Raw genomic sequence first — 21,572 nt, 5'->3', positions numbered from 1 at the left:
TTGTATTTTACGTTTGAAATTACTTATTTGAAATTATTAATAATTACCACTTGGAAGAATGTTAATATTAATATTTGTATTTTGTAATTAATTTTTTTTATAAAAGCATAACAAAGTATTTATCAATATTATTGTCAAAAAATTCATTACAATAAAAAACTGACTTTCATGCAATATTTTAGCAAAAATTCAAGGCCTTTAATTATTATTAACATTACTTAAAATAACAGCCTTATACATATTTGTATTACAGACATTATTGCTAGATATGTATAAGAATGTGTGCTGATAAAATCATTAACTATAATAATCTAATAATCTGTAATAATAAAAAATACATTAATTTCAATTCAATAGTTTTTAATATTATAATAATAAAAAAATGAGGCCTCTAGTATAGTAAGCTGACTCATATATACATAATATATATATGCCGCTTATTTAAATAGTTTTAATGCTATTTAATAAAAATTTATTAAAAAATATTAATGTGAATAATTTACGCTTTATTTTTTTATAAATAATAATTTAAAAAATCAAATTTCTCTATTTAATTCATTGTAAAACTTCTATTATACAATTAAGTATTATAGAAGTATTCAATTTCAAATTCAACTTGCAAAGTATATATTTAATTATTATTGATATTTATGAATAGTATAAAATTATAAACACAATATAAATAAATTATTTACTTAAATATATTTTTTAATTGAAATATAATATATAATCATAAATTATCAAATAATCAATTATCTTATTAGATTGTATATCACTCTTATATTCTATAAAAAATTGTTGACAATGTCTTTTGTTATTGAAATCTAAAATTTAGATATATCTTAAAAAAGAGGTAAATCTTGAGATCTAATTAAATATTTATTAGAAATTGACACAATCATATATTGTATTTTTTGTTTTTCAAACATTTATCAATTCATAATTATAAACAATATTACTTTTTTATGCAAGATATTTTATTTTCATATTTTATTTTCATATTTGTTATCTATCTTTCTTTACAATCACATTACAATTGCATACATAAAATTAATTCTTTTTTTTATTTGTTCTGTTTTACTTGTTACTAGTAAATATTATAAATAATAAATTATTATATAATTATACATTAATAATATTTAAAATAAATGTATTAACATTTACTACAAAATATGAAGTTCTATTATTTTAATAATTTTAAAACATAAAAAAAAAATAATTCTTTTGTCTAATATTTTATAGCAATATAAATTTTATGTTTGAATATTCAATAGAAAATAAAATATCTTGCTCTTGTAATTTTTTAAAGGTGATGCTGTGTTAAATTTCATTTTTATTAAATTACTTACATGTAAAATTTTAAACGCTTTCTGTAGGACTCTGAAATTCAGATAATGCGTGTATCGGATTTTGCACTTTTTTCTGTGAACCTTTACGTACTTTTGCTCTAACTTCTTCTGGTCTTTCAGGACGTACCAATGGTTTCTTTTCTGGCGCTTTCATTTTCCATACAACAATTGGTGACTGTACATTAAAAATAAATTAATGAAAAATTTATGATGCAGATAATAATTGTAATTTCTTAAATATTATTGAATTAATATAATTATAAATATATTTTTATTATATAAATACTTACATACTACAAAATCCAATTGTTAGTATAAAAAAATTTTAATATTAATTATTATATATAAATTATGAATTTAAATAATTTATTTAAAATATAAAATATAAAATTAGAATAAATAATATTAAATGAAAAAACTTACAGTTACTGTAGATTGTCGAGGATACTTGGTTGATGCAACATATGAAGCTTTAACAGTAAGTACAACTGCATTCATTAAATTTTTAGCAGCCTGAATAAGAGAAGTTGCACTGTCAAGTCCAGATACAATTAATTCTCCACTAATATTTTGTACATCTGCTTTAACTTTACTTGTAATATTCATTTGATGACAATATAATGCTATACGTTGTAAATAAGCCAAAAGATCTTTTTTAGTAGAACTTTCTGGACATTGATCTGCTATTTGTCTTGTTAACTTATCTAATTTAGTTCCAGCTTCAGAAATTTTTTTTGCTGCATTAATAACATCCATAGTCGTCTTTAAAGGTCCGCGACCTCTAGTGAAATCTGTCATTTCCATCATAATCATACACATATGCTTTGCAAGTACAATAATATCATTTCCTGCATCATCCCATTTGGCAACTTCTTTATCAAACTTTAGTTTCTCACTTTTGAAGTATTCTACCTGTTGTAAGATTTTTTGTTTATCTTCTTCTGGCATTTTACGCATAGCTTCACGAGCAGTAGTAATACCACTTATTTCTGGATATTCATCAACACCATGTTCACCAGTTTGTGCACTCGATTTACTACGAGTTTCTAATGTATAATGTTCATCAAGTTCAACATCTTCTGGATCTAAATCTTCATCCGCCTAAAATATAGCAGATATAAATAAAAAAATATATCTAGAAAAAAATATAAACTTTTAGTACATTTTCTTACTCTGTTCATCAATACAGCACGCCTAATTTCACGAACACCATCGTAAACTAATCTTGAAGCATCTATAAAATCATTTTCATCCACATCTTTAGCTGGATTACTACCCAATGCATCTACTGCCACTTCTACTCTCTGCGCAAATTTCGGCATCACTTGTTCTCTTAGAACTTTCACAGCTTCTAAAACTCGTTTTGTATAGATACAAGGCTCATAATTATCCATTTCTGCTTGAACAACATTACACACTCTGGCAGATCGTCCACGAATCGCACCCGCGGTTCTATCTAAAGTATCAGCATCACATTCTTGTAATGCCAATACACATTTATTTACATCTTCTAAGATATGATTCTCAGATACAGCTAAGAAATCATCAATAGTAGTAATATCATCAACAGCTTCAGTTAATACTCTTACTTGATTTTCCCATGCTTGTCGGAATACTTCCATATTATCTAAAGCTACTTTAGATCGATTACGAGCTGCAAGCACACGTGCTGCATTGATTACTTGTGGACATAAATTTCCAATTTGTGCTGCCGCATAACGGACCATTTTTACACCATCTTCGTTTCCTGACATACTACACACTAAATTGGCAACCTAAATAAATAAAGTACTAGATTAGTATTATTAATTATAATAAAATTAATATTGCAATATAGTTCAATAATATACCTCAACTAGTTTATTAGCATGTTCTGTAAAAACTAATGCATATTCTTCTACTTCCTTATCACGACCATTTCTTGCAGCTTCAATAAGAACCAATAAAGGTACGCTTGTTTCTAAAAAACTATCAGACACATGATCTACTACAGCCTTTCGTAATTGTCTACGAAGATCCCGAGTTTTTCTACACATATGATCAATTGCTCTTTCTAAGCCTTCTGACTGTTCTTTGACGCCCATCTATTAAAACATATATATCATTAATAGAATCAAAATGTGACTAAAATATAAATAAATAAATATCTTATGAGCATTCAAATAAAATCTAAACTATTTTTTACTAAGAACATTGGAATGCAAAACAAAATCTTTTTTTATCAATGCTTAAAAAAAAAATTAATTAAAAAAAATTTTAATTTTTATTATTTAAAAAATGCTCTACTTTTTTAAATATTTAATATATATTTTGCAAATTAACATATTAATTATAACATAACATAACTACTTATTTTAATGAGTATAAATTTTTTTTAAATTATTTATATGAATAAATATAAATAATATAACATAATATGATATGAAAAAAAGAATAATTATAAGAAATACTTTACAAAATTTATAATAAATTTAAAGTAAATTTTATATTTATTTCTTTTTAAATTAAGTTTAGAATATGCATTTTTTCTATTTATCTATGCTATTAATTTTTTAAATTTTTGTATATTTTTAATTATATTATATTTGGTGTTGTAATATTTTTTTATATCATATATATTTATAGTATATGCAATTGTGCAATTTAAAGAATAATTGTAAAATCATAAATGTAAAATTATAATAATTATTTGATTAGTGCTTGTCATTAAATAATATATAAATTATGTGTAAAATCAATACAATATCTTTATATATTTACCCGTTTCCCACCCCGAGCAAGCTGTAACTGTAGTCATCAAAAATAAAAACAAATGAGTAAAATGAACATGCCAAGAATAAATCAATCATTATGTTAAATAATAATATAATTATTTATGTGTTCTAAATATATATTGTTTGTAGACATATATATTTTTATATGCATATACTTATATCATATATACAAAATGCTATAAATATTAGTATGAAATATAAATCAAAATAAATTATAAAAAATAAATACAATTAGATATTTCTTATGCAATTATTGAAACTTATTTAAATAAATTGTTATATGTATAAATAAATTATACAACAAGTGTTTAAATAAAAAAAAACAAAAAAATTCATAAAATACTTACATTATTCATATATTCACTTAATAAATCTTGAAGTGCTTGCCTAACTGCATTACATTCTGCAACAATGCGTTCTCTACGTTCATCTCGAGTGCATGAAGAATCTGCCATTAATGCAGCACCACTGATGATACTTTCCAATCTTTCCTCAAGACTGGGTCTTGTACGTACTTCATTGTATGCAAGTGGAGACATTACCATTCTTTCATCAAAATCATCTAATGCAGCAGCTAATTCTCCAGGTCCTTCATAAGGATGTTGAGTGTCAATTGGAGTTTTTCCTTGTGCTACATCATTAATGGTATTTACAGCTTCACAGACTTGTTTCAAAACATAATCACGATTTGCTTTTGCTGCAGCTAATTCAGGATGTCGAACATAAACTTTGGAGGCTGTTAGAAGCATAGTAGAGTGTTTTTTAAGAACAGCTCTTGCTGCAGCCAAATCATCTCTTAATTGAGGATCTTTTAATTCTTGTTGACGTTTTGCAGCTTGATTCATAAGTTCTGATGCATTTCTTCCAAATTGTTTTATATTTTCTAATAACTCTCCCTGTGAGGATGCATTCTTTAATTTTTTTAAATCATCTTCTACTACATGCAATGATTTCAACAACAAATGCACATCAACCATATCTGCTAAAATAAGCAAACGTGTTACTGCAGATAATAAGTTTCTTGCAGCACGAACCATATTGCCTCTTTTTAAAGAAGAACAAGGATCTTCTGAAAACTCTCTGAAATTAATTAATAGAAATAATACTAATCTTTATATACATAAAGTTCCTTATATATTAGAAATTTTTTATATAGAACAAACCTAGCAGCAATGCTCATTGCAGCACCTGTTTTTCTTACTTCTTCAACAGCACTTAACATTTCTGCAGTAATGTCAGGATTTTCATACGCTATTTGTTCACCTTTTTCAATAAAATTATTGGTTGCTTTTTCGACAGTTCCAACTAAAGCACTAGCTCTTTTTGATTTTCCTTTCTTTTTTTTACTAGGACCTTTTGTATTTACAAGTGTAGTGACTTGTAAAACTAAGGGTTCCAATGTTTTTTCTACAGACATAGTACGGATTTCTAAATTTTTAGGATCCCATTTTAAAGTTATTGGGCCAAAATGATCTGACATTTTCGTTATTTTAAATAAATGAATTCTAAAAATTAAAATAATATAAAAATATTATTATATTTATTTATTTTAATATAATAAAAAAATTACCTGTTCTTTTAAATATATATGGTACAGATAATTTAATATATTAATATAAATTAAATAGAAAAACTTAAATATAGTAGTTTATTTTTTTTTCTATTAATTATTTTTTTATATTTCTTTATTATTTGTATATTTATAAAACTTATTAAAATCATATATTACGTATATTTTTTGAATCAAAGATTTTTTAAATTTGAAATTAGTATTTTTTATTTTATTCATCAATTATAATATAATTAAAAATATAGAAATCAAACAAATTTACAAATTTTTGATGTTTTAAGATAAAGTTTAACCAAATACAATATTATAATAATAACAAAATAAATATATAATAATTTTTCTATTATAAATTAATATATAAATTATATATAAATGTCATGTTTTTCACTTACCTATTATAAAAAAGGAAAGACTAAATGATATAACGTTGATAACAAGATATGAGAATGTTTGAAAAAGTCAGGGTGCGTCACAATGATCAGTCTGATCACAAAAAAATGTTCACATTGGCATACGGAAAATATCAAAGCCTACTTTAGATACAAGCCATAGTGAATAACGTGGCAACAGCGCTTTTGCAAACAGAGCAATGAAAATGACATGGTAGATAAATTATAATTAATATTTTTGTAAAAAAATTGATCAAATATTCATATAATTTTTACTAATCTTATATAAATATTATAATTATAATATATGTATAAATAGAAATAATATAATTTTCAAAATAATTAAAATGACATTTAAATCTTTAGAAAATTCAATGTGTGATATATATTTTTATTTAAAATATAAAATATTTTATTTAAATATAAATGTAAAAACAAATTTAAATCATTTTTGAGCAAAACTGCAAATTTCTAAATTGAATAAAAAAAATATAAACTTATAAAAAAAAAACGGAACTTCTAAAATTAAACGAAAAAGGTTATGTAAACATGTAGAAAATAAATGACAAAAATAATTGACAAGAAAAATTACTACAAAAATAACATTTTATATATATATATATATATATATATATAAACATATACATATATATTGTTATTTAAAATATTTATTCATTATCTTAGAATATTACAATATTATATTAGTATTTTAATTCTTAATAGTTATATATTAATTATATGTTAAAATTTTGTAATTCTTTATATTTTAAAAATAAAAATAGAAATTTAATTATTTGATTTTAAAGTATTATTATAATTTTCTTTATAACACTTTCTCAATCTCAACCTATTTTTAAAGATATAATAAAGATTTATATTATATTATAATATTTATAAAATCTTATGTAAAAAATCATATGCAATAATTATATAATTACTTTTCATTATAATTATTTATATAAAATAAATACTTCAAAATTTTGACAGAATTTATTATTTTTATGTATACATAAAAATAAAAAAAAATATCAAATGATATTTTACTATATCATTATTTAATGTTTCTTACTATAATTCAAATTATACAAATTATATATTTAATAAAATCATGGAAGATTATAATGACAAAATTGTCAAATCTATATATTGAGAAATTAAAAATCTTAACACTGTTGCCAGATTTACATGATTTTTATCTAAATTAGCTTGTAAAAATTTCGTATGAAAGAATAATTTTTTACCTTCATGAAAAATCGACAATTCCAAAATTTTAATGAAATGCATATAAAATAGTTCTTTAAAAATCGATCATATTGAAAATCAAATTTCAATTAACATTTGAACTAATATTTTAATCCCGTATCATTCATGATATGTCAACTATTTGTCATCTAATTTTCATTCATGACGTCATCATTTCCTCTTCTTAGAAAGTAATAATAATGACACAATTGGTCTACGCCCGAAGTTAAAATGATGTTTATGTAGAACGATATATATATATATATATACACAATATATATATATGTACAAAAATAATCAATCAAAAAATGTTTATTTCAAAATTTCAAAATATTATATATTGTTAAATTATTTCATTTTTGGTAAATGCATTCATCCTTATTGCATTTACTGTATATTTACTATAAATATTCATTGTTTTTGTAAATATTATACTTATAAAACATTTTTGAATCTTATTTCAGTTTGAAATGTACATTAAATCGTGAATCGTAAAAATTATAATAGTTTCAAATACTTCAATAAAATGAATCCAGAAATTATCGTTTTAAATGATTCAAATGAATCTGATATATCTGTTGAATCGAATGATAAATTAAAAAATACTAAAAAGAAAAATAAAAAAAAATGTTCATTCGATGACTATGATTCAAGTGATTTTGAATTTCCCGAAATACAATTCTATCATCCCATTACTGAAAATAATGAAGATGAATTACAAAATATTTATAATAAACATTCACTTATTTCTAATATTCATGCACCATCATATCAAACCAATGATAAATATACTGTTAATAAAAATTTAAAACAATATAATATGATTGGAAAGTCTTTATATAGTGACAACAATTCATTTAATTCTGCTAAAAATTCAGATGAAAAAAACAGAAACATTGCAAAACAAAAAAAAGATATTGTAAAAAAAGAAGAAAAAATTCAACAAATGATGAAAGAAAAAGCATTAAAAGCAATTGCAGTTAAAAAATCAAAAAATATAAAACCTGGTGAATGTTTGAAATTTATGGAAGTTATTATTGATAAAGGTATTGAAAATTTTTCTTATATTACAGATATAATAAGTACATTATTAAATACTAGTTTGCAATATAGCATTAAATCACAATTCATTTCAAATAGTATTACATGGAAAAGGAACATTGAAAATCATTATGTTAATGAAAATAATGAAATATGTACTATAACAAATATTGAAAATATTGACCAAATATTAATAATTTGGAATTGGGATGAAACAGTAATAAAAGTTGCAAATGATAGCTTTTGTACATCTATTTCTGATATCAAATCTTTATTACCAGATTACAAAATAATATTAGTAATTTTTGGAATAGAAAATTATTTTGCATATAAAATGCAAGAAAAAAATTCAGATAAAAATGAAACAAAAAACAAAATGCAAAAAACTAATACCAAAAATAATCTTGAATATAAAAATTTTGTAGAAATATCAAGAAGACAACTTGAAATATGTCTCAATGAAATACAAATTATTGCAGATTGTAGCAGTAGATTAATTAATAATTCTCAAGATTTAGCATTAATGATATATCAATGTACAAAAGCTATAGCAGAAATACCATATAAATTAGAAAAAAATAAAAGTTTAACAAACAAATTTAATTGGTATATATTAGGAGACAATAGAAATACTGTAAAAGTAGATAAAGATGGAAATGGATTAAAAAGATTATGGCAACAACAACTTTGTCAATTTAATTTGAGTAGTCTTGAAATTGCAGAAGCAATTTGTTCTGTGTATCCATGTCCTGCAGATTTAATAGAAGTAAATATTAACATATAAGAAACATAATATAATTTTTTTTTAACTTTATCTCTTTTTATTTTTTAGACTTATATAAACTGTACAGATGATGAAGGAATAAATTTATTGAAAGATATTCCGGTAAATAAAAATTTTATTACAATAATCTGACTAAAATAAATTTTCAAAAATAAATTAATCTATATGATAAATTAAAAAATTATTAAAATTTAATATTATTTTTCTAATTATTTCTACTTATATTTCATAAATGTTTTTAATATTTTACAGATTAGAAGAGCAGCTGGACCTCTTACTGCTATACGTAAAGTTGGTCCGGAATTAAGTAAAAAAATTTATTTAATGTTCACATCTAAAAATGGTGAAAGTGTATTAAATTGAATATATTTTTTAATAAAATTTAATAAAGTACAAATAGAAATGTCATAATTAGCAGATGGCTCTATATTATTCCATTTTCATTTATATAATGTCTAATTGAAAAGTTATAATGAATTTACTATTTTATTTTCTTTTTGTTTTTTATGAATATAAAAATCTAATAAATTATTCATACCTATATATTGTACAAATGAATAATATTATATAAAAATTTCAATATTTTTTTATGAATTAATTATATAAAAATCTAGCGCATAATTTGACTGAAAAAAACCAAACTAATCAAGAGAAATGTTTTATTGTTGTACAGATATATGGTTTTTGTTTATAAATCAGTCTAATTTTGCGCTAAATATTTTTAGATATCTTACATAATATGAAATTTAACAGATTTACTATACCAAAGATATATATACATTTGTTTACAGTAAATTTAACTATGATAGTCGGTTAATAAAAGTAATTTTCTAACATTTTTACAAGTATTTATTAAACATAAAGTATCTAAAAATTTGTTATAAAAAAAAAAATTTTAACCATTTTATATCAATTTTTTTTTGTTACTTTACAGTAAAAAATATATAAATGATTAAATGCAATCTAAATGAAAATGTTCGTAAATATTCAATATAACTTCTACTAAATTATTATTAACTGTATACAGATTAATATTACATATAACTCTCGCATGAATCTTTTTTTACACGCATTGCTCATACATTTGTTTCTCACTGTTTAACATTGTCATTTAAAAAAAAAAAAAAATTTTAACAATTATCATAATCAAAGATATAATTAAATTTCAAATAGAAATTTTACATAAACTATTTATATATATATTATGTATTTTAAGATATATATTTTTAATTAATTACTGGTTAAAAAAATTTTTTAAATCAGTATTCAAAAAAAAAAAAGTTTAAATTTAAAAATTAAATGCCAAAATAAAAGTTATTTTTTATTCTATTCTTAAATTCTTTTTCTGAAACTAATTTTTCATATTATAAAATGTATTTCATATTATAAAAAAAATATTTATGAAATATAAACTACTGTTTATTATATATAAACTAAATGAAAAGTATAGTATGAAAACTTAGTAAATTAAAAAGTTTTAAATAAAGCATTTTATATTATAATTAAAAATATTAAATGATACTTCTAAGTCTCTTTTTCTGTTAACATGCATTTCGCAAAATGAACCATATACATATCCGTTTTTATTATATAAAATTAATTGATTAAAGGATATCAATCTATATTTTTATATAACTATATTATTTGTTTTTATATATTTTTACTATTTATACTTATACAATATATATTTTTTATTTATAAACATAATACACAAATTTGTTTTTGATCATAATTTACAATGCGTAAAATATAATTAATATTAAAAATAATTTTTTAAACAGATTTAATTTATAAATGCATGTTGACAGTTACAAGACACTTATTGCATTATGTAACATTGATATTAATAAAATATTAAGAGAATTGTAATTTAATAATAATAATAATAATAATAATAATAATAATAATAATAATAATAATAATAATAATAAAAACAATAAAAACAATAATGATAAAAACAATAATGATAATGTTAATAATGATGACGATGGTGATGATGACGATGATAATATTAGTAGTAGTACTGGTGCTACTAGTAGCAATAGTAGCAGTAGTAGTAGTAGTAGTAGTAGAAGTAGTAATAGTAGTAATAGTAGTAATAGTACTAATAGTAGTAATAGTAATAATGATAATGATGATGATAATAATAACAATAACAATAATGATAATGATAATGATAATAATAATAATAATTATTATTAATAATAATAGTAATAATAATGATAATTAATAATTATACTAATAATAATAATGATGATGATGATAATGATGGATGATGACGGTAGTAGTAGTTATAGTGATGATGATGATGATGATGATGATGGATGATGGCGGTAGTAGTAGTTATAGTGATGATGATGATGATGATGATGATGATGATGATGATGATGATAATGATGATGATGATGATGATATTAATAATAATAATAATAATAATAATAATAATAATAATAATAATAATAATAATAATAATAATAATAATAATAGTAATAGTAATAATGTATTTTTAAAAAAATTTTTGCGTTATTAATTTAATGATGTTTTTCGTGATATATCATTAATATTATGAATGATTTATTCAATAATTCATTTAAACAATTATCAATAAAATGATATTGTTTGCTTAATGGTTTTTTGGTAACGATTTTTTAATTTTTCTTGTTAATTTATTAAAACATTCTTAGAATGATTATATGTAATAAAAAATGTTAATGAATATGTTTAAATGTGGAAGTCAGTTGTGTGTAAAAGTAATATAGAACAAGATCTACGATAATGATGTAATTATTATGTAATTGGCTTCCTATTCTAAACTTTATCTTTAAAATGTTATTTAATATAATCAAGATGATAATTTATTATTTATTTAAAATAGAGAAAACGCAGATATAATGAATAATATATGTAAAATGATGATCCTTAATACTTGAACTCAAACTTTTACTAAAATATAGTGTGAAACAAGTCATTCATACCTGAAATACATATTTTAATGTTAGCATAAAAATTATTATAATAATAATTTTAATTGATAACAATTGATATCGTAAATATTTGTAAAAGATAATTGTAATAAAATCAATTATTTATCCATACAAAATTTTTTGATGCAATAATTGTTGATTTATGAAATTTAATATATTTATTGCAAATCATTCTTTGTACTTAATATATGTGCAGGAATATTTATCAAATATGATATTTACCAATATGATAGTAAATCAAAGTAATAGGAGTATAAAGGTAATAAAAAGGATTTGGTCTTTCTTGTTTATAAATTTAGAATGAAATGTATAAAACTTAATTTTATAAATATACTATATATGTATAATTAAAAAATAAGAAATATACATATATAGATTTAAATATTCTAAATTTTGAAATATCACGTATATATAGTTTAATAAATGTAAAAAACGAAAGTTAAAGTTACAAAAGAATAGGAAGCCAAACAATAATTCTTCTATAAAACAGCAATATTTAATTTATTATCTTTATACTCATCTAAAATCATAATTTTAAATCCACCATAATTTATAGTTCACTCGCGCACACATTCAAGCATTTGGCAGGCAAGAACCTAGGAAAATCTAATTAAAGGTCAAGGTCATCATATCACCAATAGGATTTGCAGTTGTATTAGGTCCTTTTAAAGTGTCATTTATATCTCTTCTAAACAATGATAAATTTTGTGTAAACCTGAAAAAAAACATAACATAAATATGTCATAAATATACGTAATTTATATATATATATATATAACTTTTTTTTTAATTTTTCTTACCTATCTCTATTTTTTGTGAGTAAATTTCTTTCGATTCCTTCCATTAAATTTTCAAACCACTGTGCCATTGTTGCTTGTTTATCAACTGGTTGACTTCTAATAATATTTTCTCGTAATTGATTAAAATACTGTAATATTTATTAATAAATATTTAAAAATTAAATATATATATTATAATAAAATCTTATTAATATAATCTATAAAGTATTACATAAAATATATTATATAAATACTTACTTCTTCATTTAAAAGAATTAATCCCAATAGAGGACGTGACATACTCCATTGATTTCTACAATCTTCAAACATTATCACATTTAAAACAGTACTTAACATTTGCTGAAGAATTTCAGGATGTTGTTTCAAAACTTGTAAGAATAAATCTCCACCTCCTGGAACTACAGTATTTTTCCTTCCTGGATATCCTCCTAACAAAAAAAAAAATATGTTGTATTTATGTATTATATTTATATTATAATCATATTTATTAATTTTATTCAAATAATAGCAAGTAAATAATACCTTTTTGATATAATTGTTTAAACAAGTAAGTCACAATATGATCAAGTGTTGCACAACAACCAGTACAGACCATTGTATCTGTAATAAATTTTTTTTATTTTTATTGAATTATTATATTTTTATATTTAAATAAAATAAAATAAAATAAAAAATATTTTAAATGAGAATAAATTAAATAAGAATAAGTTAATAAAAAGAAAAATAATATAAAAACATAAATATATATATAAATAGCTATTATGATACTTAATACAATGACCTACCTTGAAAATAATATGAGTTCTGTAAAATTATTTGTTTCATTCATTATATTAAATATTTTATTGACTACAATATAATTTTACTTAAATATAAGAAAAATTTAAAGTTTCTGTTATTGATGGTATAAATAAATAAAAAAATAGTTATCAATTTTAATTTTTAAAAAAACGAACAAACAATAATTTTCAAATTCAAATTTCAACTTTTCATAATATTGCATATAATTTAATAAATCATATATTGAATAACGAAAAAAATATGAAATGTGAGGGAAAAACATGTAATAATTAGTAAATTAGTAATAAAGAACTTATGTCTATGAATAATAAAATATTTTAATAGCATGCCAGCTGTGCGGCTGACTATGTGTGCTAGACCCACTATATATAATTTAATTTTAAATAAATAAAAATTTCATAAATCGTTTATAATATAATATTATTATTAAATACAACATTAAAAATAGAAATAGAATAAAAATTAAAAAAAAAAAGAAAAAAGAGAATAGAACAATAACAATTAGGGTCTAGATTCTACAAACTCCAATCCTCTTATTGCCTATATAATTATAATAATTTAATCATTCTCATCATACAAATAAAATTTACTTAGCATACATTTGTTTTTTTAACTTTCAAACTATAGCATAACTAATATGCCTAAATGCAGGTTTACATTCCAAGCAACAATGCAAAAAGCAAATAAATAAACAAAATTAAACGTCCTTAATAACTATTTCTTTTTTGATTTCTTTTAATTTTATATTAGTAATAATAAAATTATATTAAATTTGCGTGTCCAATAAAAATTCATACATGCATGATTATTATATACATAAATCACATAATGTGATCATTTCAAATAATTTATAAATTATTTGTTATATGAAAAATATTTCATATAAAAATTGCATGATATAGAAAAAGTTATAATTTGATATTATTAATTTATGTGCAAATAAATATATGAAAAACATGAAAATCAAATTTATTTTTAGGAATTATTTTTAGGAATTATTAGGATTATTATTTCTTATAAGAAAATTATTAAGTTATTTATAACAAAAAATGTGAATTTCATAAAATTTATATACAGAACAACATACATGTAAAGTGATACTCTTTTATTTATGATTTCCATATTTGTATATGATAAATTTTATAAAATTCAAATTAAAATATTTCTGAAACTAATAATTTTTTATAAAACATCGATTAATGTTTTACACAATATATGATTCTATTAAAAAAACAAACTTGATTTTCGTATGTTACATATTTTTATCTTTTTTATAAATCCTCTATATCATGCAACTTTTTTACAAAACATTTACATACAAAAATAATTTATAAATTATATGAAGTTACGTGATTTATTTTGTATTTATAAGATACAATATTATTTATATATTTTTAAACCTTTAAATTTTTAATATTAGATAATATTTTTAATATAAAGAAATTCTGAGCTTCAAAGAATTTTAAAACCAAAATATTTTTATATATATATTGTATATATTTTTATATTTTAATTATGAATAATTATTCATAATTTATTAATTTTATAAAAATAAAATATTTAATAATTTAATAAATTTATATTTAATAAACATTTTCTTTAAAAAAAGGAAAAAGACAAAAAAAAAATTCTAAATGATTTGGATCTTATAACCCCATGGCAAGGCATAGAGGATAAGAGAATGATAATAAAATAGAATCAGCCGCACAGACCTGTATAGGAGTCTTTTTGCGCACCTAGTGCTGTAAGGCCTTCACTGATGCTTGATAAAATATACAAGAATACTCTGGGTTCTAATGTTGAAAGAAACACCATGTGATCTTGAGCCAAACATTCAAGTAACACAAAATATGTTGTAGATAATTTTGGATAATCCTACAAAAAAAAAAAATTGAATGTAAGATAACTATTCTTATATCTTTTGAATATAATATTTAATTAATAGTGCATACCAATAAATCACTTTGTGGTATACTAAGAAGTAATTTTACAAATGTATTAAGCGCATTATCTAATGCTTCATCGCCATATAATCTGAATACTCCAAAATTTACGTAACTTCCACACAAAGCTGCTTTTAACATACTGAAGCATATACTTATCCCTTTAAGTTTTAAGGGATATATTTGATCCTTTGGAACTTCAACGTTTAATATACGATTACCATAACTACATATTACTTTACTAGCTTCACGAAATAATAAAATTCCATTTGGAGAAGATGCATCAAACTGTAATCGTTGACTTCTATTTTGTACTAATTCTGCAAATAATTTTAGGACGGGTGTAGTAACCTGTGGTTCATAATGCCACAATTCCACAGCATGTAATAAAATTGGTGTATAATTAGGATAACTATATATAAATTAAGGTACTTTATATTTAAAAATTAAAAAAAAATTATCATTTATTGATTATTTATCGAATTGTATTTCACAAAAAGGATACATCCAATCAAAGAGCATCATATAAGATGTTTTTGTATTGAATGCATAAGCTAAACCTCTTAAATCTCTTGCTAAACCAATCAGTGCTTTTTTTGCTTCTTCTGCTGCAAAAAGTGAAGGATCAGCAGGACCAATTAATTGTCCTAAACTTTCAAATGCACCTACAAAATGAAAATGTAAATGTAAATATTAAATAAGCATATTAAAACACTTAATAAAAAATAACTTTCATACTTGTTAATGGTAACATAAATGTATGAAACCTTTCTTCATCTTCTCCTAGATCTACCATTAATAATCTACCCAAAGATGTATAGAACATCGATCTACATCGCATTTCTGTTACAGCAACATTGTTTCCCAAAAATGGAAAATGCTCTCTCTAATAAAAAAAAATATATATGTATATATTTATATTATATGTACACACACACACACACACACACACACACACACACACACACACACACACACACACACACACACACACACACAAACAAACAAACAAACAAACAAACAAACAAACAAACAAACACACACAAACATATATTTTTTTATTTCTATTTAATTTTTTTATAAGGAAATTTTATACGTACTGTATGATTATTGAGCATAAATTGTACTTCTTCTAATTTTACAAGTTTACGGACACAACTATATCCTACAGATAAGTCATTTAATAATTGTAATGTTTTGGAAATAATTTGTTCACTACGACCCCAATACTTGAGATTTGTTATTCTGCAAATATAATATTGAGATTGTAAATTCTAATAATTTTATCTATTATATTTGTATTATAAATATTCTAAATAATATTTCTAAAAGTATTTTTTTACTTACATTTTCCGAATAAGAATACCAAGTACCATAGATTCATCATTAACTCCCAAAACATCTGACAATCTTCTATACACTTTAGAATTTTTTTGAACTTGATCACCTACATATATTTTACGAAATTGTTCAAAGAAACTCAACATTGCTAACTCCAATTTTTCACAGCCACCTTGTGCAAGTCTTGAATCAGTCAAATTCATCAATTGAAGTACTCTACATACGAGCTCGCCATCCATTGCATCATATTCTTCATTACTATTAAATGTTATTTTTCCTCCAATAACACCACCTATTTTTTAAGTATCAAATATAATAATTCACGTTTAATATATATTTTTTTGTTTACTTTTAAATAGAAATAATAAGAATGATTTTTTTGTATATATTTTTTGATATATTTTTTTGTTTACTTTTAAATAGAAATAATAAGAATGATTTTATTACATTTTATTAAATCAAAATTTATTCTAAAAATTTTTTTACCTATAATATATACAAGCCAAGTAAGTTGACCTTCTTGTATAGTGATATCCATTCGTTGTGTTGGAGATGCTGTTTGTGTCATTAACTCTTGGTATGTTCTAGCAGCTTGATCAAAAAGTTGTACTAACAAAGTACATGTTTTTTGATATTCACACCTTACAATTACAGATATTTGTTCTAATTGTTGATGAACTATTCCTAAATCATCAAGTGGATCTTCCAAACCCTCCCTAACAACTATTGCAACTGATTCAAGTCTTGAAGTAATATATGCATTTACAATTTCTGGAGTATATGTATTTAATAAATGTGGATCTCCTGCTTTTACATAAGGCATAGATGATACCATTCTTTGCCATAAAGTTAAAAGATAATGCAAACTATTTGGTGCAAATTGCCACATTTGTAAACTCTGGATTGTAAATTTTGCAATTAATTGTATAGCTTCTGGATAATCTTTGACTAAAACCAATTCTCCAAGTTGAAAATTGCTTTTCAGTCTTGATAACAGTCTACAAAATTCATGATAATTTTCGGGATCACTTAGACCTTGAGGATTTTGTAGTATGTGTTTTATACCACTAACTAAATGTGTTAAAAATTGTGCTCTTTCTGGGTTTGAAAACAAACTTCTTCTAACAGATGCTATTTGGACCAAACATGAAAGAGCCAAAGATGATAGTGTATTAGGTAAACTGTGATACAAATCAAAGAAAAGTTTCAGAGATGTAAAATCCAAAAATGCAGGTCTCCAGCAAGTTGGGATTTGTACTGTACTAAGGTCATCAGAACTTTCATCTGTTGATGTTCCAATGAAGTCAAATGTTAAACAGTTTTGTGCTAGTTTTAAAAGTTGTCTTATTAAACCATGCTAAATAAAAAAAAAAAAATGATAGTAATATGTAATATATAAATATTGTAAAAATATTTTTCTATGATGAAAATATTCTTTAAAAAAAAAAAAAAAAAAAAAAAAAAGAAAAAAAACAGAAAACATACCTGTGCTTCATCATTAAAATTTAAATTTTTACAATTTTCTCGAGCTGTACTTAATAAAGTACAAGATAACCTAAATATTTCAAAGAGTTGGGTATCTCTGAAATGACTGGCAATTTTTCTATGTTTTGTAATAGATCTGTTGGCATCTGCATCTGATACTTGATTCATTTCACATGTTAATTGAGAAAGTAATTGGACTCCTATCATACAGTGTTCTACTGATCCCTATATATTATATTAAAATATTAGATAAAAGAATTTTGAAACAGAAAAAAAAAAAATATTTTTTAAATAAACTTTAAAATAATAACCAACCTGAAGAAACTTTGTTACATCGCTAACCACATTTCTAAAAACATATTCATCTTTATCAATATCAAACCAACCAAACTTTGATATTCTGGCAAATAGTGTAACTAGAGCTTGTATTACAAAGTTTGGTAACTTTGGTTGAGTTGCTAAATAATTGAGAATATAATTTCCTGAAACAAAATTATAGATATTAAATTCACGCATCTTCAATTGTTTTATTTTCTAATATTTACTTATGTCAAGCCTTTGTTGTAAACTAAGTCCTGCTGAACGGGAAGCTAATTTTGTCAAAGTAGTGGCTGCCAATAACTGAGCATATGCAGAATCTCCTCGATCAAGTAAGAGCTGACATTTTGTAAGCGTATCTGGAGCATTTTGAAAAGCAACAAGTGCTTTTTCAGCCTCTACACGATGCGCAGAATCTTGTGATTCATACAACTGCTTGCATAGCAACTCCAGCTGCCGTACTTCCTGCATGTGATCCATTCTTAGTGATATAATTCATCATAGACTTGAATATATCCATGTAGATATTTTAAGTTTATATATTTCAAAATCATTATTTCACTTTCCAAATTTGTTAATAAATTTAATCATTTGTTAATATGTAACTTTATTTATTTTGAATATAATAATTAATGAATTATATATAAATATTTTTTCAATTATTTATTAATATTTCACAAATATTATTTTAGAATTTTAAAATTATATCATTTATTTATAATATATTTTTCTTAGTACTAAATTTAATATTTAGATTAATGTTAAGAAAAAAAATATGAAATTAAAAATTAAAAAAAAATATTAAAATATTAAATTAATTATATATCTTCCAATATTTTTAAAAATTACAATTATTGAAATAAACATAATAATTATAGATTTTTCTTAGATTTGTTCATTTTTTAAATAGATGGAAATTAAATAAAATTGTAACAATAATTTTTATCTTTTATAATAAAATTAATACTTATTACTTTTTAATTTTTAAGTAATATTTCACATTTATTTTGTAAATAAAAGATATTAATTAATGGAATTTAAAACTAAGATTGTTTTAAAAATTGTTTTAAAAATATATATCAATATATATATTTTCGTATTATTTTTAATTTAAATTAAAAAATTACAATAAATAAAAAGGATATTTATAATTAATATCAACTAAATAGCAATTAATATAGTAAAATAACAGAAAAAAACATCAGTTTATATTGTAAAATAAAAGTGAATAGGTTATGCTATTAAGTAATTTTAAATAATAATTTAATATAAATATATAAAAAATATAATTTGTATTTTTTTTCAAATATTAATATTCAAATATAAAATTCATGATTTAAATTATATTTCTATTCATTAATTATCTTCTGAAATTTCAAAATTATGTCTGTATAAAATATTATTTATGAAAAAACGAGGTTAAAGTTTTACATATCGTCAACATGGTTTTGTTTGTATAATAAAATGTCAATAAAATTAAAGCAAAAAAATCTTTCAGTTTGTGATTGCATTTTCATTGACAGCGCGACAAAATAATCACTGTGGTCCGGCAACAAACAACATAGCTTCCAAGAATACTTAAGTTTTCTGGCAGCAAAATGTTTGAGACACACGTCGAAAACACGTAACTTGCAACAGATTTACCACCAGCTAGCTTACCACACGATTTTCGAAATCACTTCATCATAAATAACTCCACCGCATTTTGAGGTTTGCACATTATTTTGATCGGTAACTCACCTGTTCATCCGCCATTTTCGCAGCTTTGTATTATCTACAATGAAGGCAGGATCACATGCTTTAATCTCGACTGCCACAACATTTATGTAGAAACGACGTTTCTTACGACGGAAGCATCAACAACGCCACCTTTATTAACAAAAGAAAAAAAATATATACCTTTTACCTTAAAAAGATGGAAGGAGAATTAAGCTGAATCTTCACTACTTCGATTATAAAAATTATAATAATATATTACAATATTAAAAGAAGTTAAAATATTTAATTATTTTTAAGTTTTATAGTTCAACTAATGAATAGATTAACTATAAATAAAGACTAATTTAAAAAAAATTAATTAGTTTGATTTTTATTATTATTGTTTTTTCATTGTATTATTATATTAAAAATTTAATAAAATATTTATAATACATTTACATTATATAAAATAATAATAAAAAAAATATAATAGATTTCATAATTTTTCATAGTATTTAAATTATAAAACAAAAAAATAAAATCACAAATTAAATCATAAGTAATTACTTTACACAAAATTTAATTTTATGAAATATTTTAATCTTGATTAAAATTTTTTTTTAAACATTTATATTTGTTACATATGTACATATAAATAAATATTATAATTTTTTATTGTTTTAATTTTTAAAATTGTATGAATAAATGCAAAATAAAAATTTACGATTTTTAAAAAATATAAAACATGAAACGAAATGTATAAATATATAATTTTCTTTTTATATTAAAATTACATATATATGTACATATAGTCATACATATAAATAATGTGATATTTATTACATTCTTTTTTTAATATTGAATTTAATTTAATTTTTTTTGATAATTATTATAAAAAAAAACTGGAATTATATAAATAATGATTGTTATTTTAATTATAATTTATGATAATTTTTAATTTTATATTTACTTTATAGCATTATTTATGATGATATATAATGCATAAATAATGAAATGAAAATATAACATTTAGATTGGGGCCTTTTCTTTTTT

General features: G+C 21.7%; 3 protein-coding genes across 4 annotated transcripts; 1 reads left to right on the top strand and 2 right to left on the bottom strand.

The window, feature by feature from the left end:
* Positions 1-1,133: 1,133 nt before the first annotated feature.
* On the bottom strand, positions 1,134-6,204 carry LOC122713063 (catenin alpha). The gene is made up of 7 exons (XM_043933201.1): positions 6,086-6,204; positions 5,287-5,628; positions 4,471-5,203; positions 3,200-3,433; positions 2,522-3,124; positions 1,773-2,450; positions 1,134-1,524 (listed from the first exon to the last, which is right to left on the bottom strand). Exons 2-7 carry the CDS (start codon positions 5,601-5,603, stop codon positions 1,360-1,362), a joined length of 2,730 nt encoding a protein of 909 aa, XP_043789136.1. The 5' UTR covers positions 5,604-5,628; positions 6,086-6,204; the 3' UTR covers positions 1,134-1,359.
* On the top strand, positions 6,187-9,546 carry LOC122713064 (crossover junction endonuclease EME1). The gene is made up of 4 exons (XM_043933202.1): positions 6,187-6,296; positions 7,789-9,131; positions 9,198-9,251; positions 9,402-9,546. Exons 2-4 carry the CDS (start codon positions 7,851-7,853, stop codon positions 9,510-9,512), a joined length of 1,446 nt encoding a protein of 481 aa, XP_043789137.1. The 5' UTR covers positions 6,187-6,296; positions 7,789-7,850; the 3' UTR covers positions 9,513-9,546.
* Positions 9,547-12,350: 2,804 nt separating this feature from the next.
* Positions 12,351-20,655, bottom strand: LOC122713055 (exportin-7). Of its 2 annotated transcripts, XM_043933189.1 has the most exons (15): positions 20,562-20,655; positions 19,049-19,286; positions 18,819-18,985; positions 18,504-18,728; positions 17,505-18,375; positions 17,025-17,310; positions 16,778-16,922; positions 16,416-16,563; positions 16,183-16,342; positions 15,687-16,089; positions 15,447-15,609; positions 13,456-13,533; positions 13,171-13,361; positions 12,934-13,061; positions 12,351-12,848 (listed from the first exon to the last, which is right to left on the bottom strand). In XM_043933189.1, exons 1-15 carry the CDS (start codon positions 20,574-20,576, stop codon positions 12,740-12,742), a joined length of 3,327 nt encoding a protein of 1,108 aa, XP_043789124.1. In that variant the 5' UTR covers positions 20,577-20,655; the 3' UTR covers positions 12,351-12,739. The 2 variants fall into 2 exon arrangements, with proteins under 2 accessions (XP_043789124.1, XP_043789125.1); XM_043933190.1 differs by lacking the exon at positions 20,562-20,655 and having other exon boundaries at positions 15,471-15,609; positions 19,049-19,382.
* Between the last annotated feature and the right edge of the window lie 917 nt (positions 20,656-21,572).

Source organism: Apis laboriosa, unplaced genomic scaffold (genome assembly GCF_014066325.1).
Source record: "Apis laboriosa isolate Shangri-la unplaced genomic scaffold, ASM1406632v1 scaffold21_cov150, whole genome shotgun sequence".
Classification (NCBI taxonomy): domain Eukaryota; kingdom Metazoa; phylum Arthropoda; class Insecta; order Hymenoptera; family Apidae; genus Apis; species Apis laboriosa.
This window is presented reverse-complemented; position numbering and strand designations above follow the sequence as displayed.